This window comes from Trachemys scripta, chromosome 9 (genome assembly GCF_013100865.1).
Source record: "Trachemys scripta elegans isolate TJP31775 chromosome 9, CAS_Tse_1.0, whole genome shotgun sequence".
Taxonomy (NCBI): domain Eukaryota; kingdom Metazoa; phylum Chordata; order Testudines; family Emydidae; genus Trachemys; species Trachemys scripta.
Window position 1 is genome coordinate 82,936,196 of NC_048306.1, and position 22,719 is coordinate 82,958,914.

Here is a 22,719-nt window from a genome sequence, read left to right on the forward strand (position 1 = left end):
AATTGGCCTCTCAGAGTTGGTAAGACAACTCCCACCTGTTTATGCTCTCTGTATGTGTGTATATATATCTCCTCAATATATGTTCCATTCTATATGCATCCGAAGAAGTGGGCTGTAGTCCACGAAAGCTTATGCTCTAATAAATTTGTTAGTCTCTAAGGTGCCACAAGTACTCCTGTTCTTCTTTTTGCAGATACAGACTAACACGGCTGTTACTCTGAAATACATCAGTCAGCTTTTTATACAGCAATAGATTATTCAAACTCTACTTAAGGCTGAAATTTAAGTAACAGAATAGTTTCTTTCCAAAACATTTTATAACAAAAAGTCCCCGTATGAACAAATGGGCTAAATTCTGGCCCCATTGAAATCAATGACTCTTTTAGAAGGCCAACCACGATAGCATATTTGATTAAATAAAGAGTGTTCATAATAAGAACAAAGCATTAGGTATTTTTGACTTTTTATATGGTATTAAGTAGACAGGTAATTTTCATTTTAAAGAATTACAAAATCTGATATAAATATTTTCAGTATTAAAAAAAAATCAGTTAAAATAGTTTGCTTGGAATTTAAAATCTATATTACCCTGCATTGTCTGAAATCCAGTAAGTGCAACGTTGAACTAATACATGACAACAAAGGAGTGAAAATTACTAACATGTTTTCATTATGTACTGATTTAATAGTAGAGCTGATAGACAATGTTATAGCAAAACTTTTTTTCCCCACAGAAAATGAATTTTAGATGAAAGAGAATGGTTTAAAGTGTTCACATTTTTGATAAACTCAAAATGAAAAATTTTGGGAATCAGATTATTTTCAGTTTTGGATTTCTGACAATACAAAATAGCCTGTATGCAACTGTAAAAAGGAGCATCCAGTAAATCTGTTCTTGCTAATACCTTAAAAAAATACAAAACTTCCCTGGCTAGAGAAGTTGTGGCCATCAACTTTGATATCAATGGAAGTGGAGCACCTCATAGACTAAGCAGGTCCATGCTCTTTAAAGTCAATGGGAGTTTTGTAATTGATTTCAGCAGGAACAGGTCCATTATCAGAAACTGTAGAAGGTAAGCAAGATGAGACTCAGATGCTAACTCAAATACTACAACTTAATTACACAACAATAACAATGTGGGAGGCACGTGAACCCCATTGGGGAGGCTTATCCCCAGCCCCGTCCCTTCTGCATGAGGCCCTGTCCCTCCCCCAACCAGAGACCCCACTGGCCGCCCCAGGCTGCCTGAGCGCCGCCAGCCTCGGTGTGCTGGAAAGGCGGCATGGCCCCAGAGCACTGGGTAGGTGGTGCGGTCCCAGCACCTCCAGCCCTGGAGTGTCAGGTGGCACGAGCACTGGCCCCAGCCACTCCCAAGTCTCAGCCACAGGCTGCCCTATTCCTAGGCGGGGGCGAGGGGAAGAGTGGGAAGCCGGAGGGGGCCTGGAGGTTGAATGTGGGCGGGGCCACGCCAGGCTGTTTGGGGAGGCTTAGCCTCCCCTGGCCTGGGATACCCACTACCCATGAATAACAAATTAAAATCTGGTATTTGCTAATTAATATTGTAAATTCTGCCATGAGTTCAGACACTTGCAGCACAACTGACTTTAAGGGGAAGTTCATAGAATCATAGGGTTGGAAGGGACCTCAGGAGGTCATCTAGTCCAACCCCTGCTCAAAGCAGGGCCAATCCCCAACTAAATCCCCAAATGGCCCCCTCAAAGATTGAACTCACAACCCTGGGTTTAGCAGGCCATGAGGCCCACTTCAGAACCGAAGCTGCCTTCTGATCAGTAGTCACCTTCAGATCTGATAAGTGATGCCACTCTGTGCTCAGGCTCTGGTATCTCCCTGAAGAGGAAAAGGGGTTGTTCACCTGCCTCTGGTGTGGCAAGGAAGAGGTTCCATAAAACAAGTCGGGACTATTCTATGGCTCCAGGAGACTCCTTTTTTATGAGGCGTGCAGACCAGCACCATACTGCACGCAGAATGGAGCAGGTCCATCCAACTGCGCCCCAGTACAGCATCAGGAGCAGTAAGGGCCTGTACTGTCGACTCTAGTTCTGATTATGGGGCATCTGTTGAGTCTGGTACAATGATGTCAGTGCTGACTGTCTCCAAGTCGACATACCAGGCAGCATTTGCATTGCCTCTCAATCCTGGATTCTCCTCTAGTTCAGGAGTTCTCTGGTGCTATAGCTTCAATTGGCTCATCCTCCTTTGTTCCCTGGCTTTGTTCTGCTGGCCATGTTGCAGAGATTTTTCTCCCATCTGTGTCAGAAAACTGCCTTCTTTGTGGCTATAACATCTGCAATGAGAGTGTGAGAGTTACAGGCTTTGATTTCAGAGCCTCCTTACAGACAATTTTCCGGAGACAAAGTAATCCTGTGGCCACACCCTAGGTTTTAATTTAGGTGGTTTCCCATTTTCACTGGAAGCAAATTATATATCTATCAGTGTTCTTCCCTAAACTGCAATGTCTGGCTTTTTATCTGGATAGACCTAAACCTTTCCATTCACCACCTCAACTGTTGGTTCACATGTGGATCTGTTGAAAGGTCAAGAGATCTTTTAACAAACAGTCTCCAGGTAGATAACTTTCTGCATCATGATAGCATACAAAGTAGCCCAGGCTGTGCCTCCTCAAGCTCATTCCATGAGAGCTCAAGCAATACCAATGGCATTTCTAAATGACATTCCTATATTGGACATTTGCAGGGTGTCCACTTGGTCCTCTGTGCATATTTTTGCAAACCACTATGCCATTACAGCCGCGTCTAGATCAGATGCAAACTTTGGGCAGGCAGTCCTCCTTAAAATAGACCCTGAGCCGCACCTCGGACGAATACTGCTTGTGAGTCACCCCTATAGAATACATGGCTACATCTACTTGAAGAAAAACTGTAACTGTTGTTTTTCGAGATGTGATGTAAATGTGTATTCCATGACCTGCCCTCCATTCTTTCTGCTTCGGAATCTGTACTACTGATGTTCGGTGCAAAGAAACTGAGGGGCTCAGGGTGGCACCACCCTTGTACGGCTTGGGGAGGGGTTGGCCAGGGAGTGTAAGCGCCCCCCTACAAGTACTGCTAGGCAAAGTTCTCCAGCTCTGGTGCATGGATTACTGACCCACCCACATGGAATACACTTCTGCCTTACATCTAAAGGAACAACAGTTAAAGATAGGTTACCATTTTTTCTGTTACCAGGGCTTCCTTTTTTATAGGTTTTTGTGATTACAGTCAATTTTTTTCTGTTCAACTACAAACTATTAAAAATAATGCCTCTGATTCTGCTCTTACCTACACCAGTTTAAATCAAGGAAGGTTAGTGGGGGTTACACCAGTACACAATCAGTAGCAGACTAGAATCAGGATCAATGTATGTTACTTTAAAACATTCTTTAGTGTCATTTTCCTTTATTTGTACTAATCTAGATACTAAAGTATTGTTATTCTTAAACCCATGTAGGCAGTTTTGTGAGCCTGGGCAAGTCACAACCCACTCTGTGTCTGTCCCCTCCTCCGTAAAATGGGGATAATACTCTGAGTCATATTTTGCACTTTGAAAATATAAATAGCTATGTAACTGCTAAGAACTGTAAAACTATTTACCCCCTGTCCAAATTCACTACTTTTGTTTCCATGTTTCCTATTTTATTCCTTCTCTCTCTTTTATCCCTTCCAGCTCCTTTCTAATGTTTTAATACTTCTTTTTTCCTTTTAATCTTTCTCTCTTTCCTATCAGCCTTTAGCTTTTCTTCAGCCCAGCCCAGCCAGGCTACCCACAAACATTATTTCCAAATGCCCGGCTTTGGAACATGCTGATTTGAATATTCCATTCTTTCTGTTAAAGGGATATGACCTTAAACATTTTACTTACTGTTTGAACAGAAAGGAAATTAAAATAACACCATGCGTAGCCATAATTCTGTGGTTCATGCACAGTTTCAAGGGTTGCACCCATTTTGTCAGTCCATTGCTGATGCTGCATTAAAAGTATGTACTTTTGCATCAAGAGTGGTGAATCTTTGTAAATAGGATACTTGATTTGGGTAGTGGCTTTCAACAGCACTGTCTATCCCACAAAGACTACAGGAGGCAAAAAGTAGTTAGCTGTTGGGCCCTAGACAGCTGAAAACCTGAGATAAGCTAGGGTCAGAGCAAATCCCTGAAAATAATTCTTTAGGGCAATTCCTCCTGCCAGATCTGAAGGGTGAATCTTTAGCTGAAATGGTGACTCTTCTGTGTTTGGGAAGGAATTATCCTTTTGTTCCTCCAAAAATGGATTTGTGCTGTCTGTGTACCACAAGTGCACCGAAGGAAAATTTATTGGAACAAGGATCACTGTTCATTCTTAAAGTGTCTTGCCTTATTGCTCTAAATCCTCCCATCCCAAATCTGATCATCATAGAATCATAGACTTTAAGGTCAGAAGGGACCATTATGATCATCATACTGAAAGCCTTACCAGGCACCAAGGATAATCCATATTTAAGAATGGGAACAGGTACAAAATAGGTAACCTACATGGAAGCCCACAAATCTATGGGGATAAATAGATCAATGGCAACATATCTACCTTTAGGTCATAACACAAACTTCAGTAATCCAGAACACTACACTGATGCTAGATCCTCCAGTATCTCCACAATTATAGAAGAGTATTGTGGAACATGATAGAAATAAATTCACATAATCTTCATCAGTATGCTTTTCAAATTAGCTCACAAAAATGCTATACGTATAATTAACAAAATGCCTTATTGTACTATTGACAATGTAAGTCATTAGCCCCTTACTCACAACTAGACCTGTACTTATACACGGTCAGTGTCATATGTGGCATTTGTCATACACAGTGCTGACTGGAGATGTGGTCCCCAACTATCAGGATAGTAGTTTCTATATAACTTGGGAGGGCTGTACTGCTTCCACAGGTCAGTACCTATGATAACTATTAATGTGGATAATCCTGAGAGAACTGAGTCAACTATTCAAAAGCAGTCTCTAGAAACTGCTCCTGCATTTATTTGCACCCATATTGCAATTCCTCATGAGTGCAAATTAAATTTAGACTCCCTGATATCTCCTGAATTTAGATGTTCATGGCAAATTATAGACAAAGTAGAATGTATTTTTGCTCCAAGGAGCTTGCAGTTTAAACAGGACAACACAGCACAGGATGACAAAGAGATTTAAAAATCCTGATATTGCTTGGTATAAAGACCAGACAGGCTTATTAAATTGGTATAAGTGGGTTGCTAATCTGTTAGCCAAAATTATGGGTGTCATCCATAATTAGAAGGATAGATGGAGCTGAATTGGTGGAATTAACTGACACATTCTTAATAAGTGTTCATAGATCACGGAACTAAACATTTTACTAAACTGTCGTAAATGTGGGGAAAACAGTCCCATGCTGTGATCTGGCATTGGTGATGTGGATATAACATAATTCATTAAAAACCAGAAAGCTTCACTTCTGTCCAGAGTACTAGAGCCCTTTTGAATCATGTTTATATAGGCTAAATTTATTTTTTAGCCCCAGACTGCTCTGTAATATAACTATTTAACAATGCTCTTTTCTATAAACTTAGACTGAAAACCAAGTGCTCATTACAGTTAACAAAATAATCATGTATAATAAAAAAGATTTCATATTGAATATGGATGGCAACATTAATAGCTTGAGGAAAAAATACTCCTTGTCTTGTGCTTATTTAGAAACTCAGAAATCATTGAGTAGAGGATTGTGAGAAAACCTGAAATTTAATTATCTTTACATAGGCTGAATTTTCACCAAATTTTTACTGTAGTTATTGGAGTGATGTTAATTCTTTCAGAGTTTTTTGTATGTATCCTGTGACTTGCTTTGGCAATAGCCAAACCTTATTGGCTACCAGCAGTAGTTTGTAAACTTTACACATTTTCTGCTACTAAATTTCCTTGAATAAAGTCTATTTGATCCAGATGCAGGATTTAAAAAAATAAATAAATCATTTGCAGCCTTGTGACCAGCATTCTTTCCAGTAATTTGGTGCCACACAGTATAGAGACATGTCTAAAGTATGTATGTATGTATGTAGCTTATGGACTCTCTGCCATTGTCAAGTACTGAAAGGAAGATGTTTTTCTTTCTAGTATACATCATTTTCGTTCTTTAATTCTCTGTATAACTATAGTATGTTTATTATAGGGGGAATTGGTAGCAACTCCTATATTTAAGTTGTTTAACACTTCCTACTGCAAATGGTTCTTGCGATCTTTTTTTGAGATGCTCTGACACATCCAGTTTGCCTTTGAAATTCTGTAGAGAGAACGCCCTGGGACTAGAGAGATGCCTTTCACTACATTCTCCTCAGGTTTGGCTAGGTTACACATACTCCTAAATACTGGCATTTCCCTTCTTTTGTTTGTGCTCATCAGGAAATTATTTGGCAGCCTCACAATGTAATATTCAAAAGGTGAATAACATTTTAATTAATCTGGCCCACATTGTTGCAATCAGCACTGGCCAGAAAATATGTGAACCACACTAGTTTGGTGCTTGCAATAATATAATCCTAATTCTGTGATTAAAGACCAATTCCACAAATACTTTTGCATGTCTGTTCCTTTGCTCATATGAGTAATTCCACTGAAATCAACTCATGTGAGTAAAATTATACTCCTGCATAAGCATTTGCAGGATCAAAGCCTAAATTATCTAATGCAGTACACATGCAGACTACTATAGCTACAGTTTTTTTTCTTTTTTGATTTCCATAGGGCTTACTTATCACTGATAGTGAAATGTCTTCTCTGTATAGGCTAGAAGGAAGGTAAACTGCCAAATTGTCAGAATTCTTAATACTGGGGTTGTTCTAAAACTTATTCAAAAGCAAAGAAGATTGTATTTTCCCCATGAGAGAGGAAGTGAGGATAGGGACAAATTAAAAGCTCCAAGTTCTCCCAGTCATCTAGCTGAAGTGATGACTATAAAGAATGAAGTCTTGAGGAAGAGGTGGAGGAGAGAACAGGTAGCTATCAATTTAAAGGGGTTTCCTCAGGGCACTGAGAACCAAATTAAGGTGACATTGGATGGCCAGGTTCTGTACAGAGGGAAACAAGTTGTGTTAGCCCTTGAGGAATCTGGCTCTAGTGAGTTGGGCAAAACCGGAGAAGTCTTTGATGGTTGAACGGAAAGCTATAATAGTGGCCAAATATACTCTGTCTGAGATTAGTGATGGAGCTTATATCTTTAAATTAGGGCTGTCAATTAATTGCAGTTAACTCAAACATTAATCCCAATTAAAAAATTTAATCGCGATTAATTGCACTTCTAACAATAGAATACCAATTGAAATTTATTAAATGTGTCTGGTTGTTTTTCTATATTTTCAATATTGATTTAAATTACAACAGAATAAAAAGGGCACAGTGCTCACGTTATATTATTATTTTTTATTACAAATATATGCACTATAAAAATGATCAACAAGAGAAGTAGTATTTTTCAAGTACTGAAAATGCACTCTCTTTATTGGGAAAGTAACTTACAAATGCAGATTTTTTTTTTGGTTACATAACTGCACTCACAAACAAACTTTAGAGCCTACAAGTCCACTCAGTCCTACTTCTTATTCTGCCAATTGCTAAGACAAACAAATGTGTTTACATTGACTGGAGATACTGCTGCCTGCTTCTTATTTACAATAGCACCTGAAAGTGAGAACAGGAGTTTGCATGGCACTTTTGTAGCCAGCGTTGCAAGTTATTTACATGCCAGATATGCTTAACATTCATATGCCCCTTCATGCTTCGGCCACCATTCCAGAGGACATGCTTCCATGCTAATGGTACTCATCAACAAAATAATGCATCAATTACATTTGTGACTGTACTCCTTGGGGGAAGGGGGGAGGAGAATTGTATGTCTCCTGCTATGTTTTACCTGCATTCTGCATCTATTTCATGTTATAGCAGTCTCGGATGATGACCCAGCACGTTCCTTTTAAGAACACTTTCACAGCAGATTTGACAAAATGCAAAGAAGGTACTGATGTGAGTTTTCTAAAAATAGCTACAGTACTTGACCCAAGGTTTAAGAATCTGAAGTGCCGTCCAAAATCTGAGAGGGACGAGGTGTGGGGCATGCTTTTAGAAGTCTTAAAAGAGCAACACTCTGATGTGGAAACTACAGAACCCAAACCACCAAAAAAGAAAATCATCCATCTGCTGGTGGCATCTGACTCAGGTGATGAAAATGAACATGCGTCAGTCCACACTGCTTTGGATCATTATCAGCCATAACCCATCATCAGCATGCAAGCATGTACTGTGGAATGGTGGTTGAAGCATGAAGGGACATATGAATCTTTAGCGCATCTGGCACGTAAATATCTGGCAACGCCAGCTACAACAGGATAGCTCCATGCTTGAAAACCATTTAGGAACCATGTCTCAGCCAGGATAGTGCTATGAGGATAACCTTCGCTCTTTCAATATTGAGTAAAATATTGAGAATGCACTAGTTCTAAAGTTTTAGCAACTCTGCACATAAGGAGGGAATCTTGCTGTACCCTGACAGTTGATATAATTCATTACTACCTGATTGACCAGCATTAACCTGATGGAGTGGCCCTGTACTGTGTGAAGGAAGTGTTGACAAGCACATTGAACTGCTCTCAACTCCAGGATGTTGACATGGAGCAGGATCTCTTGTGCAGACCACTGGGTGTGGACTGTGGCCTCTTGGTGGTAAGTTCCTTACAACAGTTCCTTGGTGGTAAGTTCCTTTTTTCAGATGGGGGATCTGTGAGGATGAGGTCCCCACACAGATTTTCAGTAGGTCCTTCCACCACCTGAGGGAATCCAGAACTTTGAGGTACTGTGATGCATTTGGAAAGACTGTGTCTGTTTAGGATGTACACAGTCTGAAGGCACCTGAGATGCAACCGTGCATGAAGTATGACAAATGTGGAGGCCAACATAGGCCTCAAGAATTTTAGGTACATCCTTGGAGTTGTTTGTGGGCTTTGTTGTATTGTTGAGATTAGACTGGACAGAGTAGAGAATCTTTCTTTGGGGAGATACGACGGCAGTTATGGAGTCTAGAGTGACTCTGATTATATCTATTCTTTGGACTGGGGTCAATGTAGACTTCCTCAGACTGTTGCGAAGGCCCACAAACTGAAATAGGGTTAGAGTCTTAGAGGTTGCCAACTGGACCTCTAGATCTGATCGATCCCTGAGGAGCCAATCATCCAGTTATGGGAATATTGCTTTGTCACATTGATTTAAATGGGCCTCCACAGCTGAGAGAGTTGTGGAGAGCTTGAAGAGAGACTGTGAACTGATAGTGTTCTAAGCCAATTATGAAACATAGGAAATCTTTGTGGGATGGGTAGCTAGCTATATGAAAGTAGGCACTTGGAGGCTGAAGGCAATGAACTAGTTTCCTGATGGGATTATAGTGACTAGCATCAACATCCTGAAGTGCTGGGAAAGTATATAGCTATTCAGGTTCCTGAGGTTGAGGACTGGCCTTCATCCTCTGCCCTTCTTGGGAACTAGGAAATAGTTGGAATTGAATCCTCTTCCAAAGAATTGTGGGAGAACCGCTTTGATCATCCCCAAAAGTAGAAGAGACTGGTTTTCCTGTGTTAAGAACTGTTCATGAGAGAGATCCCTGAAGATGGATGAGGAAGGGGGAATAGTGTGGAAGTGTATGGAATATCCCATATTGATCAACTCAAAGATCTATTTATCTGAGGCAATGTTCCCAGGCTGAGAAGTTGGATAATTTGTCTCCAAAGTAGGGGTGAATGGAATCATGCAGCACAGGATCTGGGAAAATATGTAGCCCGAAGTCCTCAACCAAGATGTCAAAACTGATTATTAGAGGGAGGTGCAGATGAGGATGTAGAAAGGGGCATTCCCTTTTTTTTTTTTTTTGCTGTGTAGATCTCCTCCTCTGAAAGCCCAAAGGTCTGGGGAAAGTCTTTTGCATATGGTACTGAATTGGTTTAGAGTGCTGTGATGTTTTAGACCTACTAAACAGTCTGTTGCAGGAAAAAATGGTTTGTAACCTTTGTAACTGTTGTTCTTTGAGAGGTGTTGCTCATATTCATTCCAATTAGGTGTGCGCGCGCTGCGTGCATGATCGTCGGAGAATTTTCTACCCTAGCAACACCCAGTGGGTCGGCTGTGGAGCCCCTTGGAGTGGCGCCTTCATGGCACTGGATATATACCCCAGCCGACCCAGCGCCTCCTCAGTTCCTTCTTGCCGGCCACTCCAACAGTGGGGAAAGGGGGCGGGTTTGGAATGGATATGAGCAACACATCTCAAAGAACAACAGTTACAAAGGTGAGTTACCATTTTTTCTTCTTCGAGTGCTTGCTCATATCGATTCCAATTAGGTGACTACCAAGCCTTACCTAGGCGATGTAGTAGGAGTGAGACATCGCTGAGTGCAAAACCGCTGATCCGAATGCAGCATCGTCTCTGGACTGCTGTACAAGCGCATAGTGAACGGCGAAGTTGTGGACCGATGACCAAACCACCACTCTACAAATGTCCTGGAGCGGAACATGAGCCAGGAAGACAGTCGAGGAGGCTTGGACCCTCGTGGTGTGGGTGGTGAGGCGCGGCGTCGGGGCACCAGCCAGGTCGTAGCAAGCACGAATGCAGGACGTGATCCAAGAGGAGAGACGTTGCAAGGAGACCGGTAAGCCTTTCATCCGGTCGGCCACTGCAACGAAGAGCTGCGTCGTCTTCCTAAATGGTTTCGTACGCTCAATATAGAAAGCAAGGTCCCTGTGTATGTCCAAGGAGTGCATACGCTGGTCTTGGCGCATGGCGTGCGGCTTAGGATGGAAGACCGGGAGAAATATATCCTGGTTCACATGAAAAGCTGATACCACCTTGGGAAGAAAGGCAGGGTGGGGGCGAAGCTGCACCTTGTCTTTATGGAAGACTGTGTATGGAGGCTCAGATGTGAGCGCCCTGATTTCAGAAACACGCCTTGCTGAAGTGATGGCTACAAGGAAGGCTGTCTTCCAAGAGAGGTAAAGGAGTGAGCAGGTAGCCAATGGCTCGAACGGGGGCCCTGTGAGCTTAGAGAGAACCAGGTTAAGATCCCACGCCGGAATGGGTTGGCGCTGCTGTGGGTATAGCCGGTCTAAGCCCTTGAGGAATCTGACGACCATCAGGTTAGAGAAGACAGAGGAAGTGTGTTCTCCTGGGTGGAACGCCGATATAGTGGCCAAGTGAACCCTGACCGAAGATATTGCCATGCCCTGCTGTTTTAGGGATAGGAGATATTCAAGTATAAGAGGAATAGACGCCTGCAAGGGGGGCATGGCCCGCTGCTCGCACCAACAGGAGAACCGTTTCCACTTGGCTAAGTAAGTGGTCCGTGTAGAGGGCTTTCTACTTCCCAGCAGAATCTGTTGCACTGGATGTGAGCATCGTAGCTCTGTCCGATTCAGCTATGGAGCATTCACACCGTAAGGTGGAGCGATTGCAGGTCGGAGTGACAGAGTCGGCCGTGGTCCTGAGAGATCAAGTCTGGGCACAAGGGAAGTGTGATCGGAGTTTGTACCAATAGCTCCAGAAGCGTGGTGTACCAGTGCTGTCTTGGGCAAGCTAGAGCGACTAGAATCATATGTGCTTTGTCTCTGCATAGCTTGAGCAGCACCCTGTGGACCAGTGGGAATGGAGGGAAAGCGTAGAACAGCTGGTCTCTCCACGATAGGAGGAAAGCGTCCGACAGGGAGCCCGGAGATCGCCCTTGGAGGGAGCAGAACACGTGGCACTTCCTGTTGGCTTGTGAGGTGAACAGGTCAACCTGGGGAATTTCCCACCTCTAGAAGATGGAATGGATGATATCCGGGCGAATCAACCACTCGTGCGTCTGGAAGGATCTGCTGAGATGGTCCGCTAGAGTGTTCTGGACTCCAGGGAGGAACGATGCCATGAGATGTATCAAGTGGGCAATGCAGAACTCCCACAGGCGAATGGCCTCTTGGCATAGGAGAGACGACCGGGCTCCTCCTTGCTTGTTGATGTAGAACATGGCCGTGGTGTTGTCTGTGAGGACTGACACGCAACGGCCATGCAGGAGACCGAGAAATGCCTGACAGGCTAGGCGCACCGCCATCAGCTCTCGAACACTGATGTGCAGAGCTAGTTGGAATGTGGTCCACAGGCCCAGGGTATGGTGCTCCCCGAGGTGAGCGCCCCAACCTAGAGACGAAGCGTCCGTGACCAGGTGCAGGGAGGGTTGTGGGGCGTGAAATGGCATTCCTGCACAAACTGCCTTGTGATTCAGCCACCAGGTGAGAGAGGTCAAGACCGAATTCAGAACTGTGACCACCATGTTCAGGTTGTCCCGATAAGGACGGTACACCGACGATACCCAGGCCTGAAGTGGGCGAAGCCGAAGTCTGGCATGCCTGGTTACGTAAGTGCAAGAGGCCATGTGTCCCAACAGGCCGAGGCACGTCCTTATTGTGGTGATCGGGAAGACCTGGAGTCCGTGGATGATGTTTGTGATGGTGTGAAACCGAGTGTCTGGCAGAAGAGCTCGGGCGAGTCTGGAGTCTAAAACTGCCCCGATAAACTCTATTCTCTGGGTTGGCTCCAGAGTGGACTTTTCTTTGTTGAATAGAATGCCTAACTCGTTGAATGTTTGTAGTATTATCTGGACGTGAGCTTGAACTTGCTCCCTGGTGCGGCCATGCACCAGCCAGTCGTCTAGATATGGGAACACCTGTATCCTTTGTCGACGAAGGTATGCTGCCACGACAGCCATACATTTGGTGAACACTCTCGGAGCTGTGGACAAGCCGAAGGGAAGGATGGCAAATTGGTAGTGCACATTGTTTACTACAAATCGAAGGAAGCGCCTGTGTGTGGGGTAGATTGCTATATGAAAATATGCGTCCTTCCTGTCAAGGGCGGCATACCAGTCTCCAGGATCCAGGGAAGGGATGATGGTCCCCAAGGAGACCATGCAGAACTTCAACTTTACTATGAATTTGTTGAGTCTGCGTAAGTCTAAAATGGGTCACAGACCCCCTTTTGCTTTGGGGATCAGGAAGTAGTGGGAGTAAAACCCCCCGCCCCTTAACTCTGGGGGAACCTCCTCTATGGCCCCCATAGAGAGGAGCCCCAAAACCTCCTGTGTAAGGAGATGCTCGTGAGAAAGGTCCCTGAAGAGGGATGGGGAGAAGGGGTGGGAGGGGGGGAAACTAAGAAAACTGGAGAGTGTATCCCCTCTCCACCGTGCAAAGGACCCAATGGTCCGAGGTTATAAGGGACCAAGCACGGTGGAAACGGGAGAGGCGATCCTGAAAGAAAGGAAATGGATCCTGGGTAGTGGCTGGCACGCCGTCCTTGAGCGCACCTTCAAAAGTTTTGCCTAGGTCCTGAAGGTGGTCTAGGAGGGCCTTGGTTCTGACCGGGTTGGGGGCCGGTCAACCTGAGTCTACCACCTCGTCCCCGCCTTCTGGGGAAGTCCTGTCTCAGACGAGAAGGAGGAGGGTAGAACCTTTGCGGCTGGGGCCTAAAGGGCCTGCGCTGGGGTCCTGGGACATGCATCCCCAGGAGCACATGATGGTTCTGGAGTCCTTGAGGCTCTGCAACCAAGAGTCCGTCTTGTCCAAGAACAACCCCTGGCCCTCGAACGGCAGATCTTGCAGGGTCTGCTGCAGTTCTGGCGGTAACCCCAAAACCTGGAGCCAGGAGACGCGTCTCATGGCTATCCCAGACGCTAGTGTCCTGGCGGCCGAGTCCGCTATGTCCAGGGAGGCCTGCAAGGAGGTCCTAGCCACCTTTTTACCTTCCTCTACTAGGGCCCCGAACTCTTCCCTCGAGTCCTGGGGGACCAACTCTTTAAATTTACCCATGGAATTCCATGAGTTGTAATTGTACCGACTCAAGAGTGCCTGTTGGTTTGCGGCTCTGAGCTGCAGACCCCCCGCTGAGTAAACCTTGCGTCTAAACAAATTGAAGCGTTTGGTGTCCTTCGATTTGGCACTGCCGCCTGCTGACCATGACGCTCTCTTGCGTTCACTGAGGAGACTACCAGTGAACATGGCAGAGGGGGCGTATAGAGATACTCATGGTCTTTAGAGGGGACAAAGTACTTCCTCTCTACACCTCTGGCAGTGGGAGCGATGGAGGCCGGGGTTTGCCATATGGCATTCTCGTTAGCCTGGATCATACGAATAATGGGCAACGCCACCCAGGATGGGGCATCAGCTGAGAGGATGCTCACCACCGGGTCCTCCACCTCCACTGTCTCCTCAGCCTGTAGGTCCATGTTCCGTGCCACCCTAGGCAACAAGTCTTGGTGGGCATGGAGGTGGGCCTGAGGCTGTTGTACCTGCTACCGCCTCATCTGGGGAGGATGAGGAGGACACCTCAGGGGGTAAAGGATCCATATGAGGGTCTGGCTCCAAGGGTCCCTGATGTGCAGGATCCCCTGCACCGGGGTCTGGGGCCTGCGTGGGTGTCGGCACTGGAGCCTCTATGCCCCCTGGGGGAGGACGGGAGATGGTGGCCTCAGGGACCCTGGGCTCAGAGTGTGCTGAGCGAGAGGCTGCTAGTGGAGCCCCTTGAGGTTGGTGATATGCCCATGGGGTCCAGAAAGACCAATGTGCAGGGTCCTGTCTAGGGTACTCTGCCCCCTCCTGCCAATGACCCAAGTCGTCTGCAGCCTGACCCTGAGCAGGGTATGCTGATCGGGGAGCCCCTTCCGACGAGCGAGACGCCGATCTTGAGGGCCAGGGCGGTGCCAAGCGTGGTTGCAGGGGCTCGTCCTGGTACGGTGCCGGTCCACAGGCGAGCGGTCTATGCGCGGTGCCGGTGAGCGGTACCGGGATCGAGAACGGTGCCGATGGCCATGCCGGTACTGGGATCCAGATCTGGATCGCGAAAATGAAGACCGTCTGTAGACTCGGTGCTGGGAGCGGCCTCGCGAATGGGAGCGGCACTCATACCCGTGCCGGGAACTGCGTCTGGACTCCAACCGGTACCGATGCTCAGATCGGTGCCGAGAAGTAGACCGATGCCGGGAGGAAGATCTGGGCTGCGAGTACAACTGGCGCCGAGATGAAGATTGGTGCCAGGACTGTGAGTGGCGTCGGGACCTGCTCCAAGACTGGGAGCGGTGCCGCGAGTCCACACTCAGAGATGGAGGGCGTATCAGGGCAGGCTTGCCCCTGGATTGCACAGTACGAAGGGGATGCGGTGCTGCGGGCTGAGACGGCGCCGGCTCCGTGAGGGCGATGAGTTCTTTCGCCGTTGCAAAAGTATCCGGTGTAGAAGGGAGACAGGGCTCCACCACAGGACGAGGCGGTGAGCCAGTCTGCACCGGACTCAACGGCCCTACACCCGGTGCCAGAGTCAACTGTGTTGATGATGCCTGCACCCTCTGGCGCTCCAAAGCCGGACGTGGCTCTACCAGTGGTGTGGGGGGAGCCGGAGCCTGTTGGACGGCAGCGTCTTGGGTCTTGCGGGGTCTTTTATGTCCCGGAGACAGGGAATGGCGCCGAGGGGCTTGTGACGGATGCAGTGCTGAGGGAGGATGGTGCCGTGGGGCCTTATCCGCGTCTGCTCGCGGTGCAGTACTGGAGGGTGCCGCTGGGGCGCTGCGCACCGAGGCGCTCGGTGCCGGAACTTGGCACGCCGAAGGAGGATCTGGGCTAAGTGCCGCCTCCATGAGGAGCTGCTTAAGTCTAAAGTCCCGCTCCTTTTTGGTCCTGGGCCTGAAAGCCTTGCAGATCTTACACTTGTCCATCTGGTGAAACTCCCCTAAACACTTCAGACAAGAGTCGTGAGGGTCTCCCGTTGGCATAGGCTTAGCGCAGGTCGCGCACAGCTTAAAGCCAGAAGCCTTGGGCATGAGCCCGGCTGCGCGCCGGGGGTAAAAGGTGGGATAATAGCCCCCTTAACCCTCGCTAACTATTTATAACTATTCTACAAATTATTAACAACAAACTACTAATCTAAGGAATATAACCAACAACTATCTACAAGAACGAACGAGTAAAACTAGGGAGAGTGGAGAACAGCTATGCCGCGCTCCACAGTTCCAACGACTGTCACGGGCGGTAAGAAGGAACTGAGGAGGCGCTGGGTCGCCTGGGGTATATATCCAGCACCATGAAGGTGCCACTCCAGGGGGCTCCACAGCCGACCCACCGGGTGTTGCAAGGGTAGAAAACTCTGACGATCGTGCACACAGCACGCGCACGCACCTAATTGGAATCGATATGAGCAAGCACTCGAAGAAGAACATAAATTCCTAGAGACTGTAAGGTTGCCTTTGAGTCCTTCAGGTTATGGACAAAGGAGTCGGTCTCAGCATTAAAGAGCTTGGGTCCTTCAAACGGAAGGTTTTCAACTGTATTTTGCATCCCCTCAGGTGACTGGAAAACTGGAGCCAGGATGCTCTCCTCATAACCACTGCCATGGCTAAGGATCTAGAAACCGTTCCCAGAGCAGCCTGGAGGGAGGGTTTTGATATCAATTGGCCCTTCAAAATGAGGGCCTAAAATTGTTCCCTCTGGTCCTGTGGCAGATGTTCAATAAAATGTGTGAACTTGAAGAAGTGTTAAAATCATATTTTGCAAACAGGGCTTGGTAGTTTGCCACCTGAAATTGGAGAGCCCCCCAGGAAGTCTAAATGCTGAACTCCTTACCATAGGAGAGGGTCTGGAGGGTTCCCCCCCCCCCCCCCATTAGCTTCAACCACCATCAGGGAATTGGGAGTGAGGTGGGAAAACAAATGGTCTATTCCCATAGCCAAAATATAATATAGATGGGCTGGATAGTGGCCAGTGTTTGCAAACTGTGCAACTAGGCGATAAGCAGAGCCTTCATTGATCAGGAGGGCGATTTTCCCCTGAGGGGTGATATTTAAAATGTCCACAAAGGAGTGTTGAGACTCCTGGATCTCTTCTAATAGAATCTGGAAAGATTCTGCCAGGCATTCATGCAGTCTTGGAAGGCCTAACAGTCATCAGCATTAAGAGGGTGGTGGAAACATTACTGCCTCATCAGGAGATGAAGAGGACTTCACAGATGGGGGTGAGCTTCCTTTAATCCATGGGTCCTGCTGTTCTTGACTGGCTCCTGGTGTCAAAGAGGCATATGAGGGGACAATCATGTATCAAAGATTGGTCAATTGGTGCCTGAGTGTGCTGTGGTACCAGCAAGTTTTGGGGCTCTTTCTGGCTCAGAGCCTATAAAATTGTTCACTAAGCTAACCCCAGGAATTTCAGTAATCCCACTGAGGTGGTAGATAGGGGGAGGATCACCACAGGTACTCAACTTCTGGATCTAGAGCATCCGGTATGGCTCGGAAGATCATCTTCAGCATACTGGTTCACAAGGGTGTAATGGTATTGTGCCGAGTGGGCCCCGTAGCAAGACTTCGGAGTCTGAAGAGGGGGCTGAAAGGGGCAGCATCAGACACACGTACTGCTACTGAAGGCCTGACTAGGGTTCAGTCTCGGGGACCGCAGTTGTAGGTCTCTGAATGGTATCAGGGAAGGGGCTTTCATAGAGGCCCATAGCAGGCTCCAGTACCTCTTGTATGAAAAGTTCCTCTGGGGAAAAATCTGGAGTGTGCAAGAGGGCTATAGTATCAAAAAGTCTGAGTCAGCACCAGAGGCTAGAGAAGGGGTTAGTGCTGAGGTGATGCCAGAGGGGCTTTTAGAGAGAACTTCTTTGACATCATAGCTGTGGTGCTGTAAAGGTGATGGTACCAGACCATGAGTAGGCGGCTTGTGCACATGCTGGCACCACAAGGCAGCAGTTGGTTCTGAGGCTGACAGCTCTCTGTGCTATGAGACCTCTCAGTATGCTGCTTCTTGTGTGAAACAAAACCAGTAGCTTAGTACCAGACACAGCCTCAGTTGTACCCCTGGAGGGACACAAGTCTCAGTGTGGGATTTATGGAATGACCTACCCCTCTTCCTTGTTTCCACAGTTGGGGAAAGAGGCTTCTTCTTGGATCACTTAGCTTCTGAAGGTGCTGCTCGAACTGCAAGTGTCACTGCAGTGGCCTAGGGGACAATGTATGATGGGCTGGGAAGTGGACCCCACTGGGGCTAGTAAGCATTCTATTAGAAGGAACTTCAGTGCAGCTTCTCTGTCTTTTTGAGACCTGCTTTTAGATGCCATACCCATATCTTGTCAAAGTGAAAGGATTGTATCTGAGGCAGCCTGAGTACCCAGGGTTATAGGAGAAAGACCTCTGGCAAATATGACAGGGCTTAAATGCCAGGGTCTTTGGCATAACCTGGAGGTCTAATGGACTAAAAATAGGAATCCTAAAGAAAAAAGGGTGGGTAAGTCCCCCACCAACCACAACTGTGTTGAAATTAAAAAGAAATAAAACTAAATAAAGTAAGGGGGGGCGGGGAAAGAATAAATCACGGTGTTAGAAAGGCAGGAAGTGGAGTACAGCAGACAATTGCTCCATCTCAAGTCACAGGCTCATTCTTTGCTGTTTTGCTATTAAGGTCTCAGCTAAACCAAGTATAAATTAGGTGAAATCCAGCTCTATTTAACAATTAAAATGTACTTTGTTCAAAAGACTTTAGTGCCTTACCACACTGTTTGAATACCCTGATCATTGCTAAGAGTCAACATTTCACCAAATATTTATCTGCCTCTCTCTAACTTTCTTATATAGCATAGAAGATAATTGGAGTAAAAACACTTCATAGCAGGATACAGTGTGTAATTCTACATTACACTGGAAGAGAAATGAACATACAAGAAACCCTCTTCTGATGTGAAGTTAACATTGAGAAAAGAAAGCAAGTACAAAGACGTGGGGCAAAATCCTAAATTAGTATTTGGACACCTAAATAACTGGCCTGATTTTAAAAATTGCTGAGGTCCCAGTAGCTCTGATTAATGTAAGTGATGCTCAGCACTTTTGGAAGTCAAGTCTATTAGCCATTTATTTAGGTGGTCTAAGCAGTCTAATTTTAGGCATCCAATTTTACAACATCATGGCCATTATTCTCTAATGTACTAGTTAGAACATATTTTGCTACAGGGGCACAAAGGTGAATATTTAACTCAAAAGTACATTTTCCTGGAGCTTAACTACTTAATTGGTTTATGGCTGATGTTTTCAGCTGTCTAGAAAGTACAGTAATTGATACAAATTTAAACCTGTTAGAAAAAAGCTTGTAAGAGCAGTTAACTTATAAAAATCAATTGTATATTAACTAAATCTATTAAACCACATGGACATTCTAATAGGTTGACAATTTTAGATTTATAATATAATATAATATTTTTATAATAAAAAATATTGCATGCAAGATCTACAAAAATATTAATTGGTATGAAAAGTCAGTAATTTCTTCTGAAAGTCAGGCACAAAAATAAACAACTCACTTTTGAAAATGATGTCCTCTGTAATTCAGCAGTCCTTCTGTATAATTAAGTTTAGTTTTTGCTTTCTTTACCAAAATCGCTATACTGTATAAGCTCAACAATTAGGAATACAAAAGTTTTTTTTAATAAAAAACATTAAAAATGTGAAGAGATTTAATCCAAGTCCCACTATTAAGATCTGAATTTATTTAGGTGCTTTTGAAAAATCCGAGTGTAATGATATAGAATAAAGGCAGTAAATGAAGATGCCTCTACAGGTAAAGATATGGCAACCATGCTGAACCTGCAACACTAAACCAAGGAGGTACACTGTCGAATGAATAGGGGACTAGTCTTCAAGTCAGGAAACTTGGATTCTACTCGCAGTTCTGCTACCAACATGGTGTGAGATTAGGCAGGTCATTCTATACCTCAGTTTCCCCATCTGTAAAACTATAAGGATGCTTGCCTTCCCTTACTTTGTAAAGGATTTTAGAGCTACTTGTGAAAAGGACTGTATGAAAACTCAAGTCAAATTGTGTTTTTTGGGGAAGATTTAGGTATGCAATTGAAAGTAAAAGGAGATAATATAGGTGCATCATAATTACTTAAGATGCAATTCTGCTCAATGTTAGCAAAACATCTGATGGAATTACATACTTAATATACTGTATGATTTACATAATGCATGAAAGTACCCAACTTTCTTATGTCGGTGCTGAAGCCGTAACTTCCTCTGAAATGTCCCTCATTTCAAGTACCACTCATTTTAGTCCCAAACCTATTTATGTTCTATACAAATTGTGTCTTCTCACTTATTACTGCACATTATTTTATTAGATATAAACAGGGAGGTGAAGTTGTAGAAAGCTATTTACATTCTTTAGTTCCCTACATGAATAACAGTTCATATTCTTCTCTTTGGGTCTGTCTCTTATATTGCATCCCATATTTGGGCCTTTGGCAGGTTGAGAGGTATGTCTGAAACACATTAAAGGGTTAAAAGGGTACGGCAGTAACAGTTAATATGAACATTTTGTTAAACCATTTTTTTCTGCTTGTGTATACAAATGCTTTTTAAACTTCTTCACTACAATCTGAGTTTATACAAAAAGACACACCAAATAATACAACACTGTTTTAAAGGTTTAACGTTTATTTCCCCAAGACAGCCTAGCCTGCACTCTACTTAGATAAATTTCACAAGCTAGTTTTCTGCTGCTTCTAGTTTTAAACTTTAACCATGTTTCTGATGACAAGGAATGCTGTAAAAATACTCTAGTCCAACAAAGAGTTATGATCACAAAATAATCTTTATCCATTCTACAGTGTTTCAGAATTGCCAGTTGATTTTAAAACACAAGGTAGATATAGATGCTAATGGTGACTAATCTGGTATGTTTTATTATAGCAAACTGTTGTTCATGCAACACTTGTGCTCAAAGGGGAAGGCACAGCATTTCCTACAATGAGCCACCTTATAAAGAGTTCTCCTTTTTGTATAAATTTGTAATGTCACCTTTAATTTAGTGTGCAGAACCTCAAAGCTGAGGCATTATTCCAATTATAAAAACACTTGCATGTTTCTTATGCAAGTTTTAAAAATACAAAGTTTTCTCTCTAAAGTGGCTCAAAATAGATTGTTCATGGCTGCCTACATCTAAGATAAAAAGAGTCTAAAACAATTGGACAGATTAGGCATATTATTAAAGGTGTTTAAACCAGGACTTGGATTTGTACATCTATTCACACCTCTTCTTCAGTCTTTATTCAGCAGTACATATGCACCAAATTTCATTTTTAGAAGTTTCCATATCATTTTCATAGAAAACAAAGTTTGAAAACAAATAACATTGAACAGCACGGTATTCTACCACAAAGGAAACATTTGGTTACAGGACTCAACAAAATCTAAAAATGAGCTATGCTGTAGGTTACCACATGCAAAGAGATCATTATGTTATCTTTGAAAATGAAAAGGATGATGAATTTATTACATTTTACTGTTTTCTACTATTATGGCAACTTATGTACTGCAACACAGTCTATTTGGAGGGAAATGTATGTTTTTTCATGCAAAAATCTACACAAATTTGTTTTGATGATATGGAAAGCTTTTCATAACATCAAACATTCATCTGGTGCAAATGCACAGGGAAGCCTTCCTGAAAATTCTGACTTTACAAGCAACTAATAATAAGCCATACAGGAAAGAAATTAAAAATAACTAAAAGAAACAGGGAAAAAAGAAAACAAAACAGGCTGCAGGAGTAAACCAGAGTCTGCTGCTAAACCGGTCTTTATTTGTGTGTCCAGTGTAAGTTAACACTTATGAACTCATTTTGATAATTTGCTAGGTTTATTATCAGCCCCCTGAAGGCGAATCAAGCTTGCATGCGTTCACATACAGCATCACAACCATACTCTCGTACACACGCCACTCCAGGACTAGGAGTCTGCTTCACGAGTGAAGAGCCCCAGGTTTGAAACATGAGTCTGGCTCCACAGCTGAGTCCAGACATTCATTCAGTGTTGTCCATTCACACGGTGCTTCATAGCAAGGCCTGGGCTCATTCTCCTTGGACTTATATGGGCATCCTATTCTCTTTTATGCTTACAAAGCTTGATGATAATAGTACTGCATTTTCCCCCCCCAATTGCTCTAGTAAGTCATTGTTCCTTCTCAGGCACTGAAGATCTTGGACCTGTAGCCCTTTTTCTTTGAACAATCTAAATAAGCATTCAGTGAAGTTTTTCATTACATTTTGCCACTCATTCTCACTCGCACCCACTCGCCATCTTGACTTCATTTGGGCTTTTCTGTGATTCCAAATGAAATCTTCACATTTTCTTTCCCGATTTAATGCAGCAGCGGATCCCATGAGCCAAGATTGATGGGTCAAACCATTTTTTATTCAGTGCTGCATTGTACCTAACTGCCAAAATATCGCTCTAAAACTGGAACCCTTCTGCTGGTACATTGGCAGATGAATTGAAACCAAATGTTCCACCTTGTATTGCCTCTGGAACAAGGCTAGGATCTTCATCAATCTATAAAAAAACAAAAAAAGTACTTTGAATGGGTACAGATAAGACAAATACTGGTTGAAACAAGATTTACATCACAGAATGATTCTAATGCTTGTCAGACTAGATGAATTTTTTAAACAATAGATAAAGCTAAACTATAGATGCTGATTTCGCCTATTTGTAGTAGTCTGACACCATATGGTCCACAATCAGCAATACTATATTTACATACCTTTCACCCTGAATCGCCCTGAAGCACTTTATGAATTCAAATATGAATTACAAACTTAATGACAGAG

General features: G+C 44.4%; 1 protein-coding gene across 3 annotated transcripts in view; it reads right to left on the reverse strand.

The window, feature by feature from the left end:
• Positions 1–20,525: 20,525 nt before the first annotated feature.
• Positions 20,526–22,719, reverse strand: part of KPNA4 (karyopherin subunit alpha 4) — a 56,159-nt gene continuing 53,965 nt past the window's right edge. For all 3 annotated transcript variants that reach the window (XM_034782573.1, XM_034782572.1, XM_034782574.1), the window contains exon 17: positions 20,526–22,441. In XM_034782573.1, the coding sequence (XP_034638464.1) occupies positions 22,343–22,441 (99 nt within the window). In that variant the 3' untranslated portion in view covers positions 20,526–22,342. The remainder of the gene's footprint in view (positions 22,442–22,719) is intronic.